General features: G+C 40.8%; 1 protein-coding gene across 2 annotated transcripts in view; it reads right to left on the bottom strand.

Moving 5' to 3' along the window:
* DEUP1 (deuterosome assembly protein 1) overlaps nucleotides 1–19,953 on the bottom strand; it is a 107,167-nt gene extending 87,214 nt beyond the window's left edge. For both annotated transcript variants that reach the window (XM_043452668.1, XM_043452669.1), the window contains exons 1-2: nucleotides 19,822–19,953; nucleotides 18,774–18,847 (exon numbers count right to left, since the gene is read on the bottom strand). In XM_043452668.1, coding sequence (XP_043308603.1) covers nucleotides 18,774–18,820 — 47 coding nt within the window. In that variant the 5' untranslated portion in view covers nucleotides 18,821–18,847; nucleotides 19,822–19,953. The remainder of the gene's footprint in view (nucleotides 1–18,773; nucleotides 18,848–19,821) is intronic.
* Nucleotides 19,954–24,005: the final 4,052 nt, after the last annotated feature.

Below are 24,005 nucleotides of genomic sequence, written 5' to 3'. Positions count from 1 at the left end.
CCAGTTGTGACACCAGAGTGATTTTAAGTACAAAAATGCATCCTGAAGTCTTCCAGCATTCCTGGGCTGAGGCCCAAAGGCTCTCAGTTTTTACTTAAAACCTAAAACCTGTCTGAGGAGAGGAATTACTAATTCCTCTATGATAACCTGACTGGATTTTAATTGGAATTCTGATGTGGGGAAAAACAATAGAACAAAAAGAATGGTTTTCACACCATTTTTTTTTTCATAGCAACATGTATCCCCTTTACTGTAAACACAATTTATTTTTTCTGCTGGTGTAAACTCTGAAAGGAAAAGGACTGTCAGTCTTGCTCATCACCATCTCACCAAGACTGAGCACAGTGCCTCAGCAAATGGCAGATGCTCAGTGAATCTTTGTGTCAAGAAACAAGTGGTTTCCATTACTATCTCCCGGGCATTTAGGAGGGAGCCGCGCCTATGGAATTAAAACATAGGCCTAAAGAATGTGGCATTACTATGAGGTACTCAACCAATACTGTTAAATAAATGAATGAAGGATTTATTTCCTGCGTATGACTATGTTATACAAAAGTAAGAATATTAGACTTCAGGGTGGGAGGACTTTTACAAGTCATCTAGTTCAACTACCCACTCGGTGTTTGCATACCTTGCACAGATTGGAGAGAATCATCTATCACACCCGCACTGATCAGATTCAGCAAATCTAGGACAGACACCAGGTTCTGCATTGGTAACAAAGGTATCAAGTGCATGCCATTTGGTGTTGCTTAGCCGCTAAGTCATGTCCGACTCTGGTGACCCCTTGGACTGTAGCTCATCAGGCTCCTCTGTCCATGGGATTTCCCAGGCAAGAATACTGGAGTGGGTTGTTATTTCCTTCTTTAGGGGATCTTCCCCACCCAGGGATCAGACCCCGTCACCCTCATTGCAGGAGGTCTCCTGCATTGCAGGCGGATTTGTTAACATTAAGCCACCAGGGAAACCCCCTGGTGCAAATATTGCTCCTAAATCTAGTGAACTTTAAAATAAAAGACAAAAGACTTAGTTTAGCCTCCTTCATTATCTGGACACTAACATTATTTATATTTTCATTTCTTTATTTAGCTAAATGCTAACACTATGCTAATTACGCTGCTGTACTTCCTCTCATGAATCCTCACAATATCCCATAAAGTAGATCTTATTCCAACTTTATAAAAGTTGATTGAGGAGCTGAAGGAGAAAAAAAAAAACCATTTCTCTAAGCCTTTCGGCACTGGAGACTGGGTGGACTGTGTCTAATACTCTACGTAAGACAGGCAAACCCTGACCCTAACTATTGGGTTTATCTGTGGAAGCAATTCACAAGTGCAAGATTCTGAGAAAGGCTAGAGGTCTAAATGCATTAAGCCAGAAAGGAAGGGGCACACTGAGACTTGTAGAGTAACATACCAGTCTGAGGATCCTGGAGTTAAAAAAATCGGGACATCATTACTTGGAGATGGAGAGCAAAACAGAAAACTGATGCTATAAAAGGAGGCAGTAGGGGCAAGTGTGTCGGGAGGAATGGCAGGGGGATGGATGTGGAGAGAGGCACTCAGAGAACAGGAGCCGGGTAAGACCCTTGGACATGCTTGTCACGCCAAAGTCCTTTAACAAAGAGGCCGAGGGGCTGCTTCTTAAAAGGCAGCACTTAATCAGACAGACAGCTATGGTGACATACGATCTGTTCATTAACCCAGGATAATTAACCCAGGATAATTTTAAAAGTGAAAAGGTAACTATTAATTATCATTTCAGGACAACAGATGCAAACAGTGACAGTTCTAGGCAAACTGAAATGTAGGGTCAGTCCATCCACCAACAACTGGGAAAACGGAAGTGGGTATCAGGTTGTTTATTTAAAAAAAGAGTGAGCTTAGTTCAGGACATGAGAGATATCTGACAGAAATGGATCTTTAGCTTGGGAGAGAGAAGAGGGGATTCAGCTTAAAAGACAAATATAGAAGTCATCATGGAGAAAGGGGAGAGGGGAAAGGAAGCATGGAGAAAGAATAAAGAGGAGACTGCTTCATGCATTGTGGATGAGCCTAAGAAAATGAGTTTCCAAAAAACTGATGAGCAATCTTATCAGGTTTTAACTTTTCCAAAATGTTTCAATAACACTCATTTTTAAAATGTATTAACATATTATTTGTCTTAGGCATATTACTATTATTTAGCTGTACTCACTGGAAAAGGTCAGTTTTCATTCCAATCCCAAAGAAAGGCAATGCCAAAGAATGCTCAAACTACCACACAATTGCACTCATCTCACACGCTAGTAAAGTAAAGCTCAAATTCTCCAAGCCAGGCTTCAGCAATACGTGAACTGTGAACTTCAAGCTGGTTTTAGAAAAGGCAGAGGAACCAGAGATCAAACTGCCAATATCTGCTGGATCATCAAAAAAGCAAGAGTTCCAGAAAAACATCTATTTCTGCTTTATTGACTATACCAAAGCCTTTGACTGTGTGGATCACAATAAACTGTAGAAAATTCTGAAAGAGATGGGAATACCAGACCACCTGACCTGCCTATTGAGAAACCTAAATGGAGGTCAGGAAGCAACAGTTAGAACTGGACATGGACCAACAGACTGGTTCCAAATAGGAAAAGGAGTACGTCAAGGCTGTATATTGTCACCCTGCTTGTTTAACTTATATGCAGAGCACATCATGAGAAACGTTGGGCTAGAGGAAGCCCAAGCTGGAATCAAGATTGCTGGGAGAAATATCAATAATCTCAGATATGCAGATGACACCACCCTTCTGGCAGAAAGTGAAGAGGAACTAAAGAGGCTCTTGATGAAAGTGAAAGAGGAGAGTGAAAAAGTTGGTTTAAAGTTCAATATTCAGAAAACTAAGATGACGGCATCTGGTCCCATCACTTCATGGGACATAGATGGGGAAACAGTGGAAAGTGTCACACTTTATTTTTTTGGGCTCCAAAATCACTGCAGATGGTGACTGTAGCCATGAAATTAAAAGACGCTTACTCCTTGGAAGGAAAGTTATGACCGACCTAGAGAGCATATTAAAAAGCAGAGACATTACATTGCCAACAAAGGTCTGTCTAGTCAAGGCTATGGTTTTTCCAGTGGTCATGTATGGATGTGAGAGTTGGACTTTAAAGAAAGCTAAGTGCCGAAAAATTGATGCTTTTGAAATATGGTGTTGGAGAAGACTCTTGAGAGTCCCTCGGACTGCAAGGAGATCCAACTAGTCCATCCTAAAGGAGATCCGTCCTGGGTGTTTATTGGAAGGACTGATGCTGAAGCTGCAATTCCAACACTTTGGCCACCTCATGCGAGGAGCTGACTCATTGGAAAAGACCCTGATGCTGGGAGGGATTGGGGGCAGGAGGAGAAGGGGATGACAGAGGATGAGATGGCTAGATGGTATCACCGACTCGATGGGCATGAGTTTGAGTAAACTCCAGGAGTTGGTGATGGACAGGGAGGCTTGGCGTGCTGCAATTCATGGGGTTGCAAAGAGGTGGACACGATTGAGCAATTGAACTGAACTGAACTGAACTGTAATATATAATGGCACAATACATTCAAAGTGGTGAAGGAAAAAATTTTCAATAAAGAAAACCAGCAAAGTTATCATTCAGAAAAGATACAGAGTTTTCCAGAAAAGCTAAAGGAATTCATCACCACTAAACTGACCTGACAAGAAATGTTAAAGGAAATTCTTTAAGCTGAAAAGAAAGGGCACTGATCACTAACAAGTACACATTTGAAATAATAAATCTCACTGGAAAGGTAAATATATAGTAAAGGTAGTGGGTTAATCACTTATAAAACTAGCATGAAGATTTAAAAACACAAACCATAAAAATATGATTTTAATAATTAAGGGATAGACAAGATGAAAAAATGTAAAATGTGACATCAAAAACATGAAATGCAGCAGAGGGAAGAGTAAGAAGGTTAAGCTTTACAGTGGTATCAAACTTAAGTTATTTACAACTTTATATCGACTGTTATAGATATAAATTGTCAACATGCAAACCTCACGGTAACCACAAAGCAGAAAAACCACAGTAAATACACAAAAGGTAAAGAAATATAAGCAAACCGCTAAAGAAAGTCATCAAATCAAAAAAGGAAGAGAGCAAAAGAAGAAGAAAGGAACAGACAGGAAACACAAAAACAGCCAGAAAACTATTAACAAAATGACAGTACGCGCACAGCTATCAATAATTACTTTAAATGCAAATGGACTAGATTCTCTAATCCAAAGACAGAGGGAAGAAAAAAAGACAGAGTGGATGAATAGATGAGAAAATAAGACCCGTCTGTATGCTGCCTACAAGAGACTCACTTTGGATGTAAGGACACACATAGACTGAAAGTGAAGGGATGGAAAAAGAGATCTCCTGCAAATTGAAACTACAGAAAAAAAAGTTGGAATAGCTATATTTTTATCAGATAAAATAGACTTTAAAACAAAGACTGTAACAAGAGACAACGAAGGGCATTATATAATGATAAAGAAGTCAATCCAACAAGAAGATGTAACGTTTGTAAATATTTACACAGCCAACAGGGGAGCATCTAACTAAAGCAAATATCAACAGACCTAAAGGAGAAATTGACAGCAATACAATAACAGCAGGAGACTATAATATTCTACACTTACACCAATGGATATACAGGACAGATAATCAACTAAAACACATCAGCCTTTAACAACATTTGAGATCACAAATATTTACAACACTCAATCCAAAAGCAACAGAAATGCATTCTTCTCAATATTTCCCAAGTTATATTATATGTTAGGCCACAGAACAAGCTTACTACATTTAAAGAGACTGAAATCACATCAAGCAGCTTTTCTGACTGCAATGGTATGAAACTCAAAATTTAATTACACAAGGAAAACTGGAAAATTCACAAATATGTGGACATTACACAAGATGCTACTAGACAGCCAAAGGTTCAAAGAAGACATTAAACGAGAAATTAAAAAAAAATACCTGGGACAAATGAAAATGGATATGTAACACACCAAACTTTATGGGATGCAGCAAAAGTAGTTCTAAGAGGGAGGTTTACTGTGATAAATACTTAGCCTCAAGAAACAAAAAGGCTCAAATAAATAATCTAACTTTACAGCTCAAGGAACTAGAGAAAGAAAAACTAGTAGAAGAAATAAAATAAAAAGATTAGAGCAGAGAAAAGTAAAATAAGGGCTAAAAGACAGTAAATAAGATCAATGAAACTAAGAGCTGGCTCTTTGAAAAGATAAATAAAATTGACAAACCTCTAGCTAGATTCACCAACAAAAAAGAGAGGGGACTCAAATAAAATCAGAAATGAAAGAGGAGCTATTACAACAGGAATTACAACAGATATTGTGAAGTGAAGTGAGTGAAAGTCACTCAGTCATGTCCAACTCTTTGCAACCCCATGGACTATACAGTCCATGGAGTTCTCCAGGCCAGAATACTGGAGTGGGTAGCCTTTCCCTTCTCCAGGGGATCTTCCCAACCCAGGGATCCAACTCAGCTCTCCCGCATTGCAGGCAAATTCTTTCCCAGTTGAGCTACAAGGGAAGCCCCCAAACAGATATTACACAGAAATAAATAGATTATAAGAGACTACTATGAACAATTATAAATTAGCAAATTGGACAACCTAGAAGAAACAGGTAAATTCCTAGAAACATACAGTCTACCAAGATTGAATCATAATGAAATAAAAAAGCTAAACAGACTGACTGCTAATAAGGAGACTGAATCAGTAATTCAAAACCTCCTAACAAACAAAAGTCTGGAACCAGATTGCTTCACTGGTGACGTTTACCGAACAGTCAAAGAATACTATCATTCTCAAACTCTTAAAAAAAAAAAAAAGGATGAAACTCTTCCAAACTCATTTATGAGGCCAGCATTACCCTGATACTGAAACCAGATAAGAATGCCACAAGAAAAGAAAATTACCTGGTAAATGCAGATGCAAAAATCCTCAACAAAACATTAAATTCAACAGGCATACACTGTGATCAAGTGAGATGCAAAGATGGTTCAACAGCCACAGACCAGTCATTGTGACATGTCACATAGACAAAATAAAGGACAAAAATCATGTGATCATCTCAATAGACAGATGCAGAAAAAGCACTTGACAGCATTTGACAAAATTCAACATTCATTTATGACAAAATCCCTCAACAAAGTGGGAGAGGGAATGTACAAAAGTACTTCAACACAGTAAAGGCCACATATGATAAGCCTACATCATATCCAATGGTGAAAAACTGAAGTCTCTTCCTCTAAGATCAGGAATAAGGATACCTATTCTTGACAATTTCATTAAATATAGTATTGGAAGTCCTAGCCAGAGCAATTAGGCAAGAAAGAGAAATAAAAGGCATCCAAAATGGAAACGAAGAAGTAAAACTATTACTATATTCAGATGACATGATATGTATATGTGTGTGTGTATATTATATATATATAAAACCCTAAAGACTTCATCAGAAACTAACAAATTTGGTAAAGTTGCAGGATACAACATCAATACACAAGAACTTGCTTATTTAAATAAATAATGAAATATTAGAAAGAGAAATTAAGTAAACAATTCCATTTATGATTACATCAAAAAGAATAAAATACCTAGCAATAAATTTATCAAGGAGGTGGAAGATCTGTATATTTTAAACTATAAAACATTAAAGAAATTGAAAACAATACAAATAAATGGACAGATATCCCATGCTCACGAATTGGAAGGATCAATATTGTTAAAATGTCCATACCACCCAAATCAATCTACAGATGCAACACAACCCCTATCAAAATCCCTATACCAATGGAATTTTTCACATAAATAGGACAAATAATCCTAAAATTTATATAGAACCACAAGAGACCCCTTAAATAGCTAAATCAGTCTTGAGAAAGAATAAAGCTGAAGGCATCACACTCTCAAATTTCAAACTATGTTACAAGCTATAATAATTTAAACAGTATGATATTCACAGAAAAGCAGACACATAGATCAATGAAACAAAATAGAGAGCCCAGAAATAAACCCACATATGTATGGTCAAATAAATGGTGTTGGGAAAATTGGACAGCCACATGCAGAAGATTGAAACTGGACCAACACTTTAACACCATGCACAAAAATTAACTTAAAATGAATTAAAGACTTGGGTGTAACACCTGAAACCATAAAATTCCTAAAAGAAAACATAGGTGGTAAAGCTCCTTGACATATGCCTTGATGGTGATTTTTGGAATCTCACACCAAATGCAAAAATAAACAAGTGGGACTACAACAAACTCAATAGTTTCTGTATAGCAAAGGAAATCATCAATAAAAGAAAAAGGGAGAAAATATTTGCAAATACCCAAAATAAATCAAGAACTCAGGCAACTTAATACACAAAAAGTGATTAAAAAATGAGATCTGAATAGACACTTTTCCAAAAAAGACATACAGATGTCCAAAAGACACATGAAAAGATACTCTACATCATTAATCATAATGCAAATTAAAAACATAATGAGATTATCACGTCATGTGCTAGAATGGCTATTATCAAAAAGACTAGAAATAAAGAGTATTGACAAGGATATGGAAAAAAAAAACCTTGTACACTGTTGGTGGAAATGTAAATTGGTACAGTTTCTATGGAAGACAGTATGATGTTTCCTCAAAAAATTAAAAATAGAACTATCATACAATCTAGCAATTCTATTTCTGGGCATTTATCTGAGGAAAATGAAAATATTAACTTGAAAAGATACACACATCCTCATGTTCATGAAAGCATTATTTACAATAGCTGAGTTATGGAAAAACCCAAATGTCCATTGGTGGATAGATAGATAAAGAAAATGAGGTACGCATGTGTATACATGTGTGTGTGTTCACAAACATACACACAATGGAATATTATTCAGTCACAAAAAAGAATGATATCCTGCCATTTACAACAACCTGGATGAACCTTGACAGTATTCTGTTAAGTGAAATAAGTCAGACACCGGAAGACAAATACCATATATACTCTCTTATATGTGGAATCTAAGATATAGATATAAAAATGAAAGTGTAAGTCACTCAGTCAGGTCTGACTCTTTGCAACCCCATGGACTACAGTGTCCATGGAATTCTCCAGGCCAGAATACTGGAATGGGTAGCCATTCCCTTCTCCCTCTTTTTTCAGGGGATTTCTATAATCATCTAACAGTTTAAATAATTATCTGAAAAATAATTTCATGTTAATACATAGAAGTATATGGTATAATTAATAATAAATCTTACACATGCGTTAGCTTAGATTCCTTTTTGTTTTTCATATTTCCTTTCTTAAGCCTATGGGAGAGGCTGAAATTAAAGTATATTTGGACATCTTATAAAGCCACTGAAAAAGAATAAACTCCAAATCTAATTTGCATCTAAAGTATACAGTTGTCCCATTTTCAAAATCTAAAATTACCCTTGGTACTTTTTTTGATTACTTAAACATTTAATTATTGATTTCCACCAATAACCATAGCTTGGATTCCATAAGCCAATCTCTAAGATAATTAAAATTCCCTCCTGCCAAAAGGTCTATTTAATGAAAGGCTGTAAAGTGAGTACATATGAGGACAGTCATTTTACTCTTTTTCTATTTAAAACTACAGCCAGCTATTTCACTAGATCCTAACAGTAGAGTATTAGGCAAACACTGATAAAATCTGTTTTTCCAATGCTAGAAAACTAAGAAATACACTGTTTCTTGTAAATAGTGGAAATTTCTAATGAAACTTGAGTGCTAGCTTCTTCCAATAACTTCCTAATCAGTATCCGCAGCCTGAGCTGCTGAACTCTGGACTTCTCTATCCAACTACCTAGTCAACACTGACGTTCCCACAGGACATCTATACACATCTCAGTCTTTACAAGTTCAAAACAGAGTGAGAGGCTCCTTGTGCCACAAACCTGTTCCCACTCCAGTCCATCCATCTCTTTAATTGGCACCACTGCTACAGTTGCTCCAGATAAAAACCCTTCATGATCCTAGATTTGTGTTTTCCTCAAACCCCATAACAACAGTTCTATCGGCACTGCCTCCAGTATTCTAAATCCTGACCACTTCTTACCATATCCAGTGATAAAACCCTAGTCTGAGTCATCCTTACCACATGTCTGCCTCCATCCTTATCACCTACGTGGCTGGCTGTCTCAACATACCTCTCCCTTTCTCCCATGCTAACAGAGCTCTAGTGTGTTATTCAGTATGGAACTGTGTCTGGCTGAGGACATGGCTACATTTCCCAGGCTCCCCTGGAGCTGTGCTTGGCCATGTAATGAAAGCTAGCCTATGAAATCTAAGTGGAAGTTATCACGAAGCTGTTGAAAGGAAGGCCGCAGCAGTTGCTGTTGATGTCCCACACATCTCTCATGCTCACCACTTCCGGGCACTAAGCCTGATTTCCAGTGGACAGAACCTGCATTTCTCTGCCTGAGTGATTCTCTTCCTCTTTGACTCCCGTGTGATAGATCGGTCAGAAGTGATTGGGAACTGAAGCCCTTCTGGCAGCAACCTTCAACCAATAACTGTTGGCTACTAGTGTATAAACTCTCATTTGCTTTTTGGATGGAACAACTCTAAGAGGTGTGACTGATACAGTGTTTCAGAATTTCCCCATCAGGGTTTTGCTGCAGTCACCCTCAGTTGTAACTTGCTTTGATAACCTGCCCTTCCTTGTTTCAATTCCTCAATCCTGTAGGTGACAGGATGAAAAATGGCCCCCAAAGATATCAGATCTGAATCCCTGAAACCTACAAATGTTATTTTATTTGCAAGAAAGTTCTTTGTCTAAATTAAGTGTCTTGAGATGGGGAGATCACCCTACATTATGTGGGTGGGCCCTAAGAAAGAGGCAGAGGGAAATCTGACACAAAGAGAAGGGGATATGAAGATGAACCAGAGAGAGAGGTGAAGGTGCTGGCCTTAAGGGTCAGGGTGATGTAGCCACAAGCCAAGGAATGCTGGCAGTCACCCGAAGCTTGAAGAAGCGAGGAACAGATTCTCCCTAGAGCACTCAGAGGGAATGTATGTAGTCCTGTTGACACCACAATTTTAGCCCAGTGATACTGATTTCAGATCTTTGTACCCTAGAACTGTGAGTGAGTAAGTTTTGATTGTTTTAAACTACCAAGTTTGTGATACAGCAGTCATAGGAAACGAATAGTCCATACTTTCATCACCCAAATAAACATCTTGTATCCACATGTCTATTTCAGAGCTTTGGCTTCTGTAGGAGCTCCAAATAAAATGCTGGCAGTGTTCTTCCGCATTTACTCACTGCCCTTCCTCTGCTCCCTTCCTCGAGGCAGATGTGCTGCTGGAGGCGGTTCAACCATCTTGCAGTCATAAGGTGATGCCAAACAATAAAGCCACACACCGAGGGTAATAAAGCAGAAAGGTACAGCTAGACCTGCACACACAGCTAATCATCTGAGCTTCACTTGGATATATAACAGGCGTCTCCAACCAAGCTTACATTTTCTCCAGTCTCCCTTATTTTAATAAATGACAATCTTATTATTCCAATTGGTGGGCCAGAAGTCCACTATCTCATTTCCTTCCTGCTTACCCCATATCCAGTCTATGATTTCTTAATATTATCAGCTCTTCTGTCACAACCTCCCCATTTGTCACTATTTCTACCAACCTGATCCAAATCGCTGCCATCTCACACTGAATTAGTCCAGCTTGTCTTTTTCTCCTACCCTTGCCTTGAAACGGCCTAGTCTTCACATAGCAACCAGAACAAGCCTTTCAAAACATGAAGTCAAAAAATGTCACTGCTTTACTCAAAGTCTTCCAGGGACTTCCCATCCCACACAGTGAAATCTAAAGTCTTTCCCAGGTCTGCAAAGCCCTATTTGCCTCTCTGATGTTCCTCCTGGCTTCCTCCTCTAACCCACTGGCCTATTTTTTTTTTTTTTTTTGTTCCTTCAAAATACTAAGTATGTTCCTGCCCCAGAACCTTTGCTTTTGCTGTTCCCTCTGTCTAGAAGGCCACCCCCAGGATGTCCGTACAAAGACAGTTCTCTTCAAATGTCACCTTACCAGGTTTACTCTGTAACTCTCTAGCCCCATAATAACCTGTGGAACTTTTCCTCAGAGCAGCCATCACCACCCCCTGACAGAACGTATCCTCTCTGATGTGTGATAATCTGTCCCCCGCTCCATCGTCAGCTGCACAAATCCCTGATGGTACCCTACAGCCACAGTGTAGCTATGAACTGCCAACCTCCAGAAAGATAAAACCCCTAATGTGTTTGGGTACTGTGTTCTAAGACTCTGGGTCTTATGTGAATGCTGTATTTAACGCCTTTTCTGAGAAGGCTCCGGCAGAGGAGTGGGTGCTGCCTCATCACTGCCAGGCGGGGAACCCGACGCCCATGCCTACACCTCTGCTGCTACTTGGGGATGGGACTCGCGTCACTGCTGGGTGGTGGGGTTCAGGCGGCCTGATGGCCAGGGGCCACCACCACAGCGGGCGGCAGGGGTGCCTCCATGGCCCCAGGGACACTGCGAAGGTGGGCGGCCTTGTTATCATTCACCCCTCAGCGTGTCCTGCTTTTCTTTGCCACTGTGAGTGTGGACGACAGTGCAGATCTCCCGTGGGACTGTCCGCGAGCTGAGATCCTATGTGGGCATCCAGGGCTCTGGGGTCATAGCATCCCACTCTGCAGCTTCTCACATGATGGGACAGACTACATCTGTACTCTGACCGGCTGTCCTTACGAGTCAGCTATTTTGCTGATCCACCCATTTTTCACATTCTTGAACTTTTTAAAAGTAGTATATAACTTGAAAACCATAAGATTAACATAAGATACTTGCATTTATTACTCTTTTATTGGAGAAAAACTGGAAGCCATTTCACTGCATGATTCTATAAGGCAGCTGGCTCTGTTAAGCTTTTTTGTACAAAGCTTTTACATGAATGCTGTCTAATGAAACCACTTCCTCCCCCCACACCCCACGCCAAGGGAGAGAACTGACAAGCTTCTGTTTCCACCACCTTCATGTTTTGGCACCTGTCTCACCAATTCTCTGACAAGAGGTTCGCAAGCATTCCAAAGTGCCAGACTGCTGAATACCTGGAATGCCAGGTCAGGCTGAGTGTGCCTGGGTCCTGATATATATGCCTAGGTTTACACATATCATGGCTTTGTCCTTTTTAAAAAGTAAAATAAAATAAAATGTAACTTGTAACTAATACAACTAACCTTTTGTAAACACTGTCCTATAAAAAGTACTATCTCACACAGAGGTAATTTTTAATCTTTGCCTTAACAGGAGCTTAACAAGTCTTTCAGAGGAATCTTTCTCTTCCCCTCTTTCCTTCCTCCCTCTATCACCTTCCTTCCCTCCCCTTCTGAAGTGTTTTCCTCTCCTTTCAAAATCACTCATTGAATTCTTACAATCACTTACCACTGTGCTAACATTTCAGGATCTAACTTCAAACTCTGAGATATCAAAATTTTACCCTAGGTTGGGCTTCCCTGGTGGCTCAGGCCGTAAAGAATCTGCCTGAAATCAGGAGACCAGGGTTCAATCCCTGGGTCAGGAAGATCCCCTGGAGGAGATGGCAACCCACTGCAGTATTCTTGCCTGGAGAATCCCATGGACAGAGGAGCCTGGTGGGCTACAGTTCATGGAAGTCGCAAACAGTCAGACATGACCGACTGACACTTTCACTTTTTCACCACTTTGCTTCTTCAGAGAAATAACAAACAAAAACTTGTTAAATGTGATTACTCTAGAAAGGAATATGTGTATTTTCTGGGAGATAAAGTATGATGGAGGGAGAATAATGAGGTATAGTCTAGGCCATTCAGATACCACGAGAGTCAATCAAATTAAAAAGAATTTTCAGTGTGCATAAATAATACATTACAATTTACTAAACTACAAGTATATATTGACTAATATTATAATTTTTACAAACTATAATTAAAACTGTATTTGACTCATAGGAAACAGGCAAGTGAAGTTGTGATTATGAACATCTCTCAGAGGGAAAGGACACTCTGAAGGTTCAGAAAGTTGTACATGTAGAAGAGCAATCCTTTGAAGGGTTTTTCTGAACTCAGATGTGAGAACCTGCTTTAATATTCATCTGCCTTGGTCTCTGAAAATACAACTTTCACAGCAGATAAAAAATTTTGGTAGATCTTGTAGCACCTAGATTTTTAGGAAGGATTTGACAAGATTCTATGAACAAGATCAATGAATAAGATATAAGTCACAGAATAAAAAGTAGAAATAAATGATTAGTAGAGAAAATAAGACTTTTGATTGAAGATGAAGGAATAAACAAATTTTGCTTCCTTCCCAAACCCTACTAAAATAAAGCAAAGGAATATTTTTAACCTAACAGGTTAGACCTATAAGGACAAAAAAAAGGAGCTGGTACTGGAGAAAACCAAGAAGCAACCTACTAGGTATTTCTGGAAGTCAGGGGTGAATGCTGGCTGCCCATCTTACACCCTGTAAGCAGAAGAATTTAGAATCATCTTCTCTGGAAACTGAGCAGCCTGAGACAGAAGAGATTAGCCTAATGACCAGACGGCAAAGACCCTGGTCAACAAGCCCTGCTCATGTACACTGGAGCTTCTGGTCAGGTTTTGATGCCATTATTCTTAAATAGGAGCAAGCAGTCAGAGATCACAGGCATCTGATGAAGTGGTTCACACAGAGAGGTCTAATACAAGTGGAAAGACATTATTTGAAGAAAATTACACAGAAAGGAGAAAAGTTCAAACAAATTTATAATCAAGATACTAGAAGTATTAGTTCCAGGAAAAAAACAAAATGTACAAGAAAGGAAAAGCAATCACGGTATACTGTGATATATGGCTCAGAGGTGAAGAGTATAAAGCTAGAGGTATTTATAAAGTCATAACAAGGCAAACCGTATACTGACCCAACCAAAATGACAGTGTATTGGGAGACTGGAGGAAGGGGAAATGAGTGTGTGTCTGTATGTGCACATGTTCACACATGCAGCAGGTAAGATTATGAAAAATAAGTATAGTGGATGTCAACAGATAATGATCGAAACTGAAATATCAAGAAGTAGCAACGAAAGGTTGTTATTTAGATATATGGAATAAATATCAAAAGAATCAGCCAAAAGGACTGAAAGTGATTGCTTCTGGGGAATGGAAAACTGGGGCAGGAACAGGGAAGTGCATTTTTTTTTTTTCTGGTAACAGTGATAACCAAATGGGTTTTTAAAATTACATACATGAATAAGTAAAGGAAAAATCTAGATAAGTGTTTTTCAGTTAGAAAAGGTATTTTAAAGAAAAAATCCATCATATGTGCATTCACTTATACAAAGAAATGACATTTTTTGAAACGTCACTCCAGAATTCAGACATTTGGAGACTCTACATATCTGTTTTTATTGACCTTAGCATTGCTCAATGCATTTGTAGAATTCTTATTTAGAAGTGACCTTCAGAGGTAAGTTTATTAAACATGAGATTTAATCATCTTAAATATATTAGACCACACAGCACATTGGATGGTGGTTACGCTGAGCCCTCAGGAAGCTGTAGCTGCACTGTAATTGGTGGACTGATTTCTCAGGAAAACCTAATTGATTTCTCTTCGAGAGTAGCAGAGGTTGGGAGAAAGGCTGGGCTGTGGAGCAGTCGGGGTTTGGAAAAAGACAAATTGAAGGATGAAGAGAAATATACCAGAGCTACACCCACAGAATGACTGTAAAGGAGTTAATATAAGAAGCAAGAGATCACTTCAAACACTTCTACCTGTATTTTTAATGAGTCAATGGTGTATTATATTAATAAAGAAAAGCAATTTACTAAGTAAAAGGAACAATGAGATAAACATACAAAAAAGAAATATTGAAAGTAAAACCATTGTTGTCAATGCTAAAAATCTCAAGAGAAGCAATTAAGAAAAAAAAAAAAAACCAAATGCAATCATTGCTGAAATAAAAATGAGAAAATGGAAGAAATTCCTCCACAACGTAGAGCAAAAGAGAAAATGATAGAAATTATGAAAAAAAGGAAAAAGATATAGGTGTTCTAGGAAATGAGAATCAAACAAGATGGGGGGAATCATTAACCAAAGAAACAGAAGAAAAATTCACTGTGCTGAAAAGCTTTGAATCTTTAATAATAAAAGTGCTCACCAAATGCTTTGAAGGGATTGAGAGAGGATCTATACCTAGAAAGTTATCCTGGTAAATTTGTAGATTCCAAGGATAAACAGAAACCCCATAATTCTCAAGATGCTAAGAAAGAAAGAAAGAAAAAAAAACCCCGAGAGAGAATGAGACTGGTATTGGACTTTCCACGTAACACTTTACACTGCAAAACCACAGGACCAGTCATTCTCACAGGGTTCCCGTGTGAGAGCGACAGGAAGGCATCTGGACATGAAAAAAGTTAGGAGGCATACCACCTCTGGCCATTTTCATTAAAAGACTACCTAAGGAGGTACTTCAGTCAAATTAAAAACGAATTTTAAAAAGTTTAAATTAAGAACAAAGAAGAGTCTATAAAATAGTAATAATCAATGCAATCAAATTTACAGCTTCTAGAGAATTCTTAAAAGAGGAATAAAATAATTAACATTATCCTATATGTAATCATTTATATATAAGTTAATAGTCATCAGGACTAGAAATCCAGATTATTTCTTGGAGGTGGAATAAGCAAATGCAGAAGCAAAAACAGTACTGAAGATGAAGTCTTACCAGGGTTGAAAAAAGTCAAAGTTACAGTTAAAATTCGGGAAGCCAGAAGAGGGATCCAATTTTAAATGTTTGTAAAAAATGTAAATTAACAACGTGTAAAATAGGATATAGAACTTGTAAGAGAAAAAGAAGAAAACTAGATAAGACTAGTAAATATTGAGAAAGCAAAACGGATCCAATGTTAATATATTAATGATTATAAAATCCTCTCTTTAATGGGGAGGGAGGTGGGAGGGGGGTTCAGGATGGGGAACACATGTACACCCATGGCTGATTCATGTCAATGTATGGCAAAAACCACTACAATATTGTAAAGTAATTAGCCTCCAATTAAAATAAATACATTTAAAAGAATACAAATAAAAAAATAAAATCCTCTCTTTAATTGCAAAGACCTTCCAACTGAGGTGTATACATGCATTAATCTAACCATATGCTACTTATAAGAGACACATATGATGTTTAAAAAATGACTGAAAATGAGGGTATGAGATAATAGAAAATATATATTAGTCTCTATACCTGGTTCCGGCACAGAGCTCCTAAAACCCTTTCAGTTTCCTAAGTGAAGAACACTAGGGGCATCTTTTGCTCTAATATTGGTCTTAGACCTTGGTTCTTGACACCCAAGTAATTTTCTGGGTGACAGGAATTTCTTTTGCTCTGATGAGGCAACTCTGGGCAGGCTCCTAGATGATTTCTGGATTACAGCTGATCATCTGAGAGAGTCAGAGAGCTTAGTGTTGTGCCTGGCATACAGTCAGTCTTCCATACCTTTTCCGAAAAGAATGAATGAGAATGATGAGAGATAGCAGTCTCCACGGCCTCAGATTTGCGGGACTGAAGTGCTATCTGGTACCCAGCCCGAGGTTTAAGACCTTCGATCTGCATCTGGCTTTCAGTGCCATTGTCATACCAGGGGTCTACCCCCTCTCCATCCAGAACCCTAGTCTGTCTGTGCTACGGACACCAGGCAGGCCGCTCCCCACGTCTTTCTGCCATCCATTTACAGTGCAGCGAGGACTGCTAGGATTGGAGCCGGACATATCTGAAATCAAATCCCACCTCCTCCAGTGACCCAGCAGTGTATTCTAGGCAAATTCCTGCTTTATTTCTCTTTCTTTCTACCTTTCTAAATTCAGTGTGACAGAGGCTTCTAGTTGTCCACTAATATCCATTCTTCTTCCTTTCATTGTGTGTGTGTGTGTTCAGTTGCTGAGTAGCATTCAGCTCTTTGCAGCCCCATGGACTATAGCCTGCCAGGTTCCTCTGTGCATGGAATTTTCTAGGCAAGAATACTGGAGTGAGTTGCCATCTCTCACTCCTTTAATTATAGTTCCTCTAAACTTTAACTGACTACACGGCTGCCCAGTTAGAGACCACACTTCTCAGGCTTCCTTGCAGCAAGTCTTGCCCAGGGCTAAGCTCTGGCCAATGGGAAGTGAACAGAAGCGAGGCTTGCCACTCCCGGGTCATACTTCTAGGAGGACTGGTCTTCCTCTCTCCTCCTGCTCTTCCCCCTTCCCTCTGGCAGAAGCACAGTCATGATGGTGGGACCTAAAGCAATCATTTTGGGCCCGGAGTTGGAAATCATATAGTGAGGTTGGCAGAGCTGCCCTACCAGCCTTGGTCTGTTCCTCTCTGACTTTGTATGTGAAACAGAAATACTGCTCAGTCTTTTTTAAATCCCCATATTTGGGGGGGTCTCTTTGTCAACAAGAACTTAGAGTATGCCAACCTCTAATACACTCAATTCTATTAGTTGTAGAATGAGGGCTGTTCTGAGGAGGAGTATGCTGTAGAAGTTTATAAGGCATAGCTTATTACCCAGACTTGTGCGGCTTTGCTTTAGCCTGATGTCAAAGTCACGGTCTGAGCAGAATAACCGAACGTGACATACCGGGAGTGATTTGACTAGTGCCATGGTCACAGTCGATATCAAGCATATAGTAACCACGATCCCGCCCTCACTTTCTCTGCTCCCCCCACCCTCCAAGTTCTGGGGGCTCATCCAGGGGTCAGTTGGCTGATGAAACAGTAGAAAGAGGAACCTTTATGATGCTGGTGGCAGGGAAGGGGTCAGGACATATTTGTCAAAAAGAATTTACTTTTTTACAATGGCAGATGTCATACAAACTCTATTCCTAGTTGCTTCCTGAAACTTTTGAGAAAATACCCAGTTAATGCTGCAGTTTTGAGGAGCTCCCTGGTGGCTTAGTCCGTAAAGAATCTGCCTGTGATGCAGGAGACCCAGGTTCAGTCCCTGGGTCAGGAAGATCCCCGGGAGAAGGGCATGATAACCCACTTGAGGATTCTTGCCTGGAGAATCCCATGGACAGAGGAGCCTACCCCATGAGATCACAAAGAGTCCAACACAACTTGGTGACTAACACACACACAAATCTGTCTGGAAGCTGTGCTTAAGTTTTGAGTCCAGCTTCAAAGGCAAACTTCCCTTGTGGCTCAGCTGATAAAGAATCCGCCTGCAATGCAGGAGGCCTGGGTTTGATCCCTGGGTTGGAAAGAACCCCTGGAGAAGGGAAAGGCTACCCACTCCAATATTCTGACCTGGAGAATTCCATGGAGTCACAAAGAGTCAGACAGGACTGAGCAACTTTCACTTACACTTTGTCAAGGGCAAGCCTAGAGGGTGCCTGGACACAGTACAGCAGAAAAGGAGCAAGCCAGCCAGGAGCTGATACATTGTGGAAATGCAAGAGCATGTGAGGCCCATGTGGCTACCCATCACCCCAAAACACTGGAGAAATTCACTGAAAGATGGAAAATGGTGATTTCTGAGTAGAGAGCCATAGTCAAAACAGGAGAAACTCAAACTATAGGTTCTTCATTAAAGCCACTTGAATTTCTCTCAACCTCCTCACCAAAAATAATTGCTACATCCTCCATTAATACTAAATTTCCAAATTCACATGCCATCAGGGAGATTTTGGCATTCATTGTTAAGCACCAATTCATTAAAAAGAAATGTCTCAGCACTTACCCCAATGTATTATGGGTTTGGTTCTCCATGTCAAGAAACTGCTGCATCTGGTTTGTATTTCTTGATTTTTAAACCTGTGAGGGGGAAAGATGATCTAGATTCCTTAAACGTTTACATTATTAACCTCTAAAACAAGAAAATCTTGCTACTGGCAAAGCATGATGTTCTATGAGTTTTTGTGAGTGTAGTAGCTCTTGGTTCCAACAAAATGTAGAAACTTGCACACGTGTGTGCAGGTGTGTGTGTCACATGTATTTATGACACTGGCTTAGTGGTGAGTTGAAATAGATCCTACTGATTGAGATGAACATTCATTTACTATCTACTGAACAACAGCTTGGTGCAGGTACTCTGCAAAGAGCCAGCACATGAGGTGAATAAAACCAATTCCTGCTCCAGACCACTCTCAGCTGAACATCCTCAAGCTTTCCTTCCTTGTGGGTCCTCTAAAGGTTTGCCTTTGTTTGAAGAGACTCTTTCTTGGCCCCTGTCTGGGTTCGGTTACAGTGAGAATACTATGAGATTTAGGACAGAAAGGTTAAGAACTGCTCATAGACTGAAATCTTCCAGTCCCTCAGTGGCTTTGTAGGCACTGCTTACCTTTTTAACAAAATAAGGATGTTAGTACTTGCCTAAAGTAAAAGAAAAACGTTTTCCCAGGCAACAAAGTTTTAATTAAAAAATCACCTATGCGGATGAATAGGATAAATGTAAGAGAGATCCGAAACTGCGAGCAAGCGGAAGGGCAAGGAGCAGAAGTGGGAACAGAAGCTTGACCAGTACGTTCAGGTGAATGAGCTGACTTTCTAGGCTCTGAAATCCTTCACTTTAACTTCAGGGAAAGTCAGGACAGACGAGCCAGGTGACTTGCCCAAAGTCACATACCTAGAACCTAGACCTTCCAATTTAGAGCGAATCTGTCCTGAATTCGCAGGGTCGGACCGAGCCCGTCTCCACCCGCCCTGCGCCCGCGCCCCCATCCCAAGCCCGGCCACGCCCGTTAGGGCCCCGGGACAAGCCGGGCCGGGCCGGGCTCCGGGGGGGTTACCTGCGCCGCGCCGCGCTCTCCGGGTCCGAAGCCCCTCGAGTGGCAGCGCCCGGGCCTCTGGCAGCCTCGAGGGCCCGCACCCGCCGCCGGGCCCGCCTCCGGCCCGCCGCCCGCGGTCGCCATGGAGACGCGGCCGCGAACCGCCGCGGGGGGGAGGGGCCGGGGCGGGGAGGGGGCGAGGGGCGGGGGGAGGGAGGAGGGACGCGGGGAGGGGCTGGGGGAGGGACGCGGGGAGGGGGAAGAGGGGCAGGAGGGGCTCGGGGAGGGGCGCGGGGAGGGGCGGGGAGAGAGAAGAGGGGTGTGGAGGAACGCAGGGAGAGGGAGGAGAGAGGGGAAGGGGGAGGGGCGGGAGCGGGGATAGGGGGCGGACGGGGGAGCCCGCGCCGCCCGCGGTCCCCGTTTGGTGTCCGTTCAGTAGCCGCGGGGCTCCCGGGGCCCGCCCTGTCGGTCCTTTCCTCTCCGTGGCCCGCACGGCCGAGCCAAGTGTCCGGTACCCGACAGGAGCACAGGGAGGGCTTGTCGGATGAATGAATGAACCGAGGATCAGAGGAGCAAACTTTAAACAGCTGCGGTGAGGGGGGTTCTGCCTCCAAGCTCTTTAAATCCCTGTGGCCTCTCCCCTGCCCCCTCACCCCCTTGGGCTTCCCTCGTGGCTCAGCTGGTAAAGAATCCGCCTGCACTGCGGGAGACCCAGCTTCCATCCCTGGGTTGAGAAGATCCCCAGGAGGAAGGAACAGCTACCCACTCCAGTATTCTGGCCTGGAGAATTCCATGGGGTCGCAAAGACTTGGACACGACTGAGCCACTTTCATTTCACTTCTCTTCCCCACTGTTAACCACTTTAGAGATGACAGGAAATAGACTTAGGACAAAGAGAGTTGCCTTTCTATTCGCCGAAGTGTCCTCCAGCTGGGAAGAGCTGGAGATTACTTTAGCTGCATTGCTCAGTGCTCAGCTACTCTGGTCGCTCTGACAGAAGCGACTGCCTCTGTCTTTCCAGTGGAGCACATCGGTCCCTCCGACAACTTCAAGTAAGCCTGAGTAGACAATGTTGCCTTCCTTTTAGGGAGAAGGAAATAGCTCCTAAGTGGGGAAACCCAGACAGAACTCTGAGTGATTGATTCTAAGTTCTTTTGTTCACTAAATTCTGAGAATAATTGGTGACTGAGAAATGGAGCATCCCTGCCATGTTAGTAAACAAGGATGTCACAGTCGTGAACATGTGAATTTCAGAGCCCTAAAGGCAACCAGGAAGGAAAACAATACATGTAATACTTCAGCCATTAGGCTGCAGCCACTCCCTAAGATGAGCACTGAGCAAAAAACCAACAAACCAGGATACTGGGCCCAGATAGCCGAGATGCATATGAAAGGAATGAGTTCAGTGAGCCCAGACTCTTACATCTTCCCATACGTAGGAAAGCACTAAATTTCTTAACTTGGGAAATATGGTTTCCTTTCATTAACAATAATCACTTGATGGGGGCTTCCCTGGTGGCTGGCTCAGGGGTAAATAATCTGCCTGCCAATGCTGGAGACCTGAGAGACTCATTCGATCCCTAGGTGGGAAAGATCCCTTGGAGGAGGAAATGGCAACCCACTCCAGGATACTTGCCTGGGAAATCCCGTGGACAGAGGAGCCTGGTAGGCTACAGTCCATGGAATTGCAAGAGTCAGACATGACTTAGCTACTAAACAACAACAAAATCTCTTGATGTTCATTTAAGATGCTGTCACCCAGGCTTGAAATCCTAAAAATTCTCACCAAATAAAACATAACTCTCAACTTTTAGGTTGTGATTATTTTTTAAAGTTGACAGCAGAAGGTCTGTCACATTGTTCTGATGTCAAAGAAATGATACACACATATACATATTTTTTTCCCACTGATTTACCATGAGTGATATTTTAAGCACTTGAATTTTATGTTTAAAAAAATATTCTAGCACCTATTTTAAGGACAGAATTCCTTCCCAGTTCTTTCAGTTGATTAACCTCTAATCCTTAAAGTTTTTATTTGCATTCCACTTTTTTCACTCACTCCAGTATTCTTGCCTAGAGAATCCTGTGGAGGGCGGAGCCTGGTGGGCTGCTGTCCACAGGGTCGCTCAGAGTCAGACACGACTGAAGTGACTTAGCGTAGCTGTAGTGTTCATAACAGTAACATTAATTGGCTACTTTAATGTTGTTGTTGTTTAGTTGCTAAGTTGTGTCCCACTCTTTTGCAAACCCATAGATTGTAGCCTGCCAGGCTCCTCTGTCCATGGGATTTCCCAGGCAAGAACACTGGAGTGGGTTGCCAGTTCCTCCTCCAGGAAACTTCCCAACTCAAGGATTGAACCCACATCTCCTGCACTGCAGGGGGATTCTTTACCACTGAGCCCAATACTTTAATATTGCCATCAATTTAATACTGACCCAAATTCCTCCATTCAATTCCACCTGAATTTCAAAAAACCATTTGCTGTTTCTTGACAAATTGAGCTTCATAAATGAACTGTGTAAGGTAACTCAGGTTATTAATTCTAATAAGTGTTTCATAGATCTCATTATGATTGAATGAAGAAAGTGATCATTTTATCTTAACTTGAAACCTTCCATTATTCTGTAAATCTTAGTCATATTCTCTATTCTCTATGCTTGTCTAACTGAACAGGTCAATGTTTTATTCTGCCTCAAGGAAGGGGAAAATAAAACTAAGAATGAAATTTAATGAAGTTTCAGGATGCCTAATATCACTCACACTGTAATTTTTTTACAGGATCCTTGTTTCCTTATCTACTCAGGTGTACCACATGACACAAGTGTAACAGGTGTTATTACAGTTCCTTTTAGCAGATTAGGAACCTAAGGCTTAGAATAAAAAATATGTCCAAGAAGGTACATCTGGTTCAGTTCAAGTGCAACTAAGTTAGGAACCAAGATCATTTTACTTCAAGTCCACTGCTCTTCAAACTCTATCCAAAAATTAAGGTTGAGTGGCTTTCTTTAGGAGTCAGAATCTTGCATAGGTAACTGAAGATGTGTTTAAAGTCATATTTTCACAAGAAAGAATGAATGTAAGCAGGACTTGCAAAGCATAGGTATATGAGAGTTCACATACTGTGACAGAGTCTAAGAAAATTTCAATATAGTTTAGAAATACCCTGTTTAATTTAATAGGAATAAAGTTTTCATTTTAAGGTGAGACTTAAGGCTTAAAGTGCAAAGACCTACACACTCCCTTCCCCACCACTCCATGACTCCCTGCTATCAAGTAAGAACTTCAAAAACTTGAATTTACCCTGAAATGTACCTTTATTATATCTTTTCAGGTGAAACTGTTTTGAAAAGGACGAGGAGAGGATCAAGGGATAGTCTATGGGAGAAAATTGCCGTAGACTGAACTTTAAACATGGAAAACCCTTCATTAACACAGTTTTCATGCCAAAATGTGCAATGTGGATGTGTGTGCTAAGTCACTTCAGTCATGTCTGACTCTGTGACCTTATGGACCACAGCCTGCCAGACTCCTCTGTCCATAGGATTCTCCAGGCAAGAATATTGGAGTGGGTTGCCATTTCCTTCTCCAGGAGTGACCCAGGGATTGAATCCGCTTGTGTGTCCTGCATTGGTAGGTGGATTCTTTACTCTTGTGCCATCTGGGAAGCCCAATGACAAAAATAGAGATTGGAATTCAGGTTTTTTCCTTATTGTATGTTTCCACTTCTATAAGTAGAAGCAGGTTGAGGGAGTTCTCTGAAGATGGTTCAATGCATATTCCAGTTGAGAAAATAGCCATTCAGGAAAAGGAGATTCAGTCTTTAGAACCAACACCACCCAAGAGATAGCATTGTCTCACAGAAATATAATACACACCACCTATCCACCTATGTAATTTAAAATACTCTAGTAATTAGATTTAAAAAGTAGACTAGTGAAGTTAATTTTAATAGTTTATTTATTTAACCCAATGTATACAAAATATGTTTTCAACATACAGTTAGCATAAAAAATTGAGATAGTTTACATTCTTTTTTTCTATACCAAGTCTTCAAAGAAATCTGGCCTGTAGTTTATACTTTCAGCACAATTAGTTCATAGAGTCATATTCAAGTGCTCAATAGCACCACATGGCTGGTGACTACCATACTGGACAGCATAGGCCTGGAATTTGGGTGCTTGGTCAATGTAATAAAGCCTTT

This window comes from Cervus canadensis, chromosome 29 (genome assembly GCF_019320065.1).
Source record: "Cervus canadensis isolate Bull #8, Minnesota chromosome 29, ASM1932006v1, whole genome shotgun sequence".
Classification (NCBI taxonomy): domain Eukaryota; kingdom Metazoa; phylum Chordata; class Mammalia; order Artiodactyla; family Cervidae; genus Cervus; species Cervus canadensis.
This window is presented reverse-complemented; position numbering and strand designations above follow the sequence as displayed.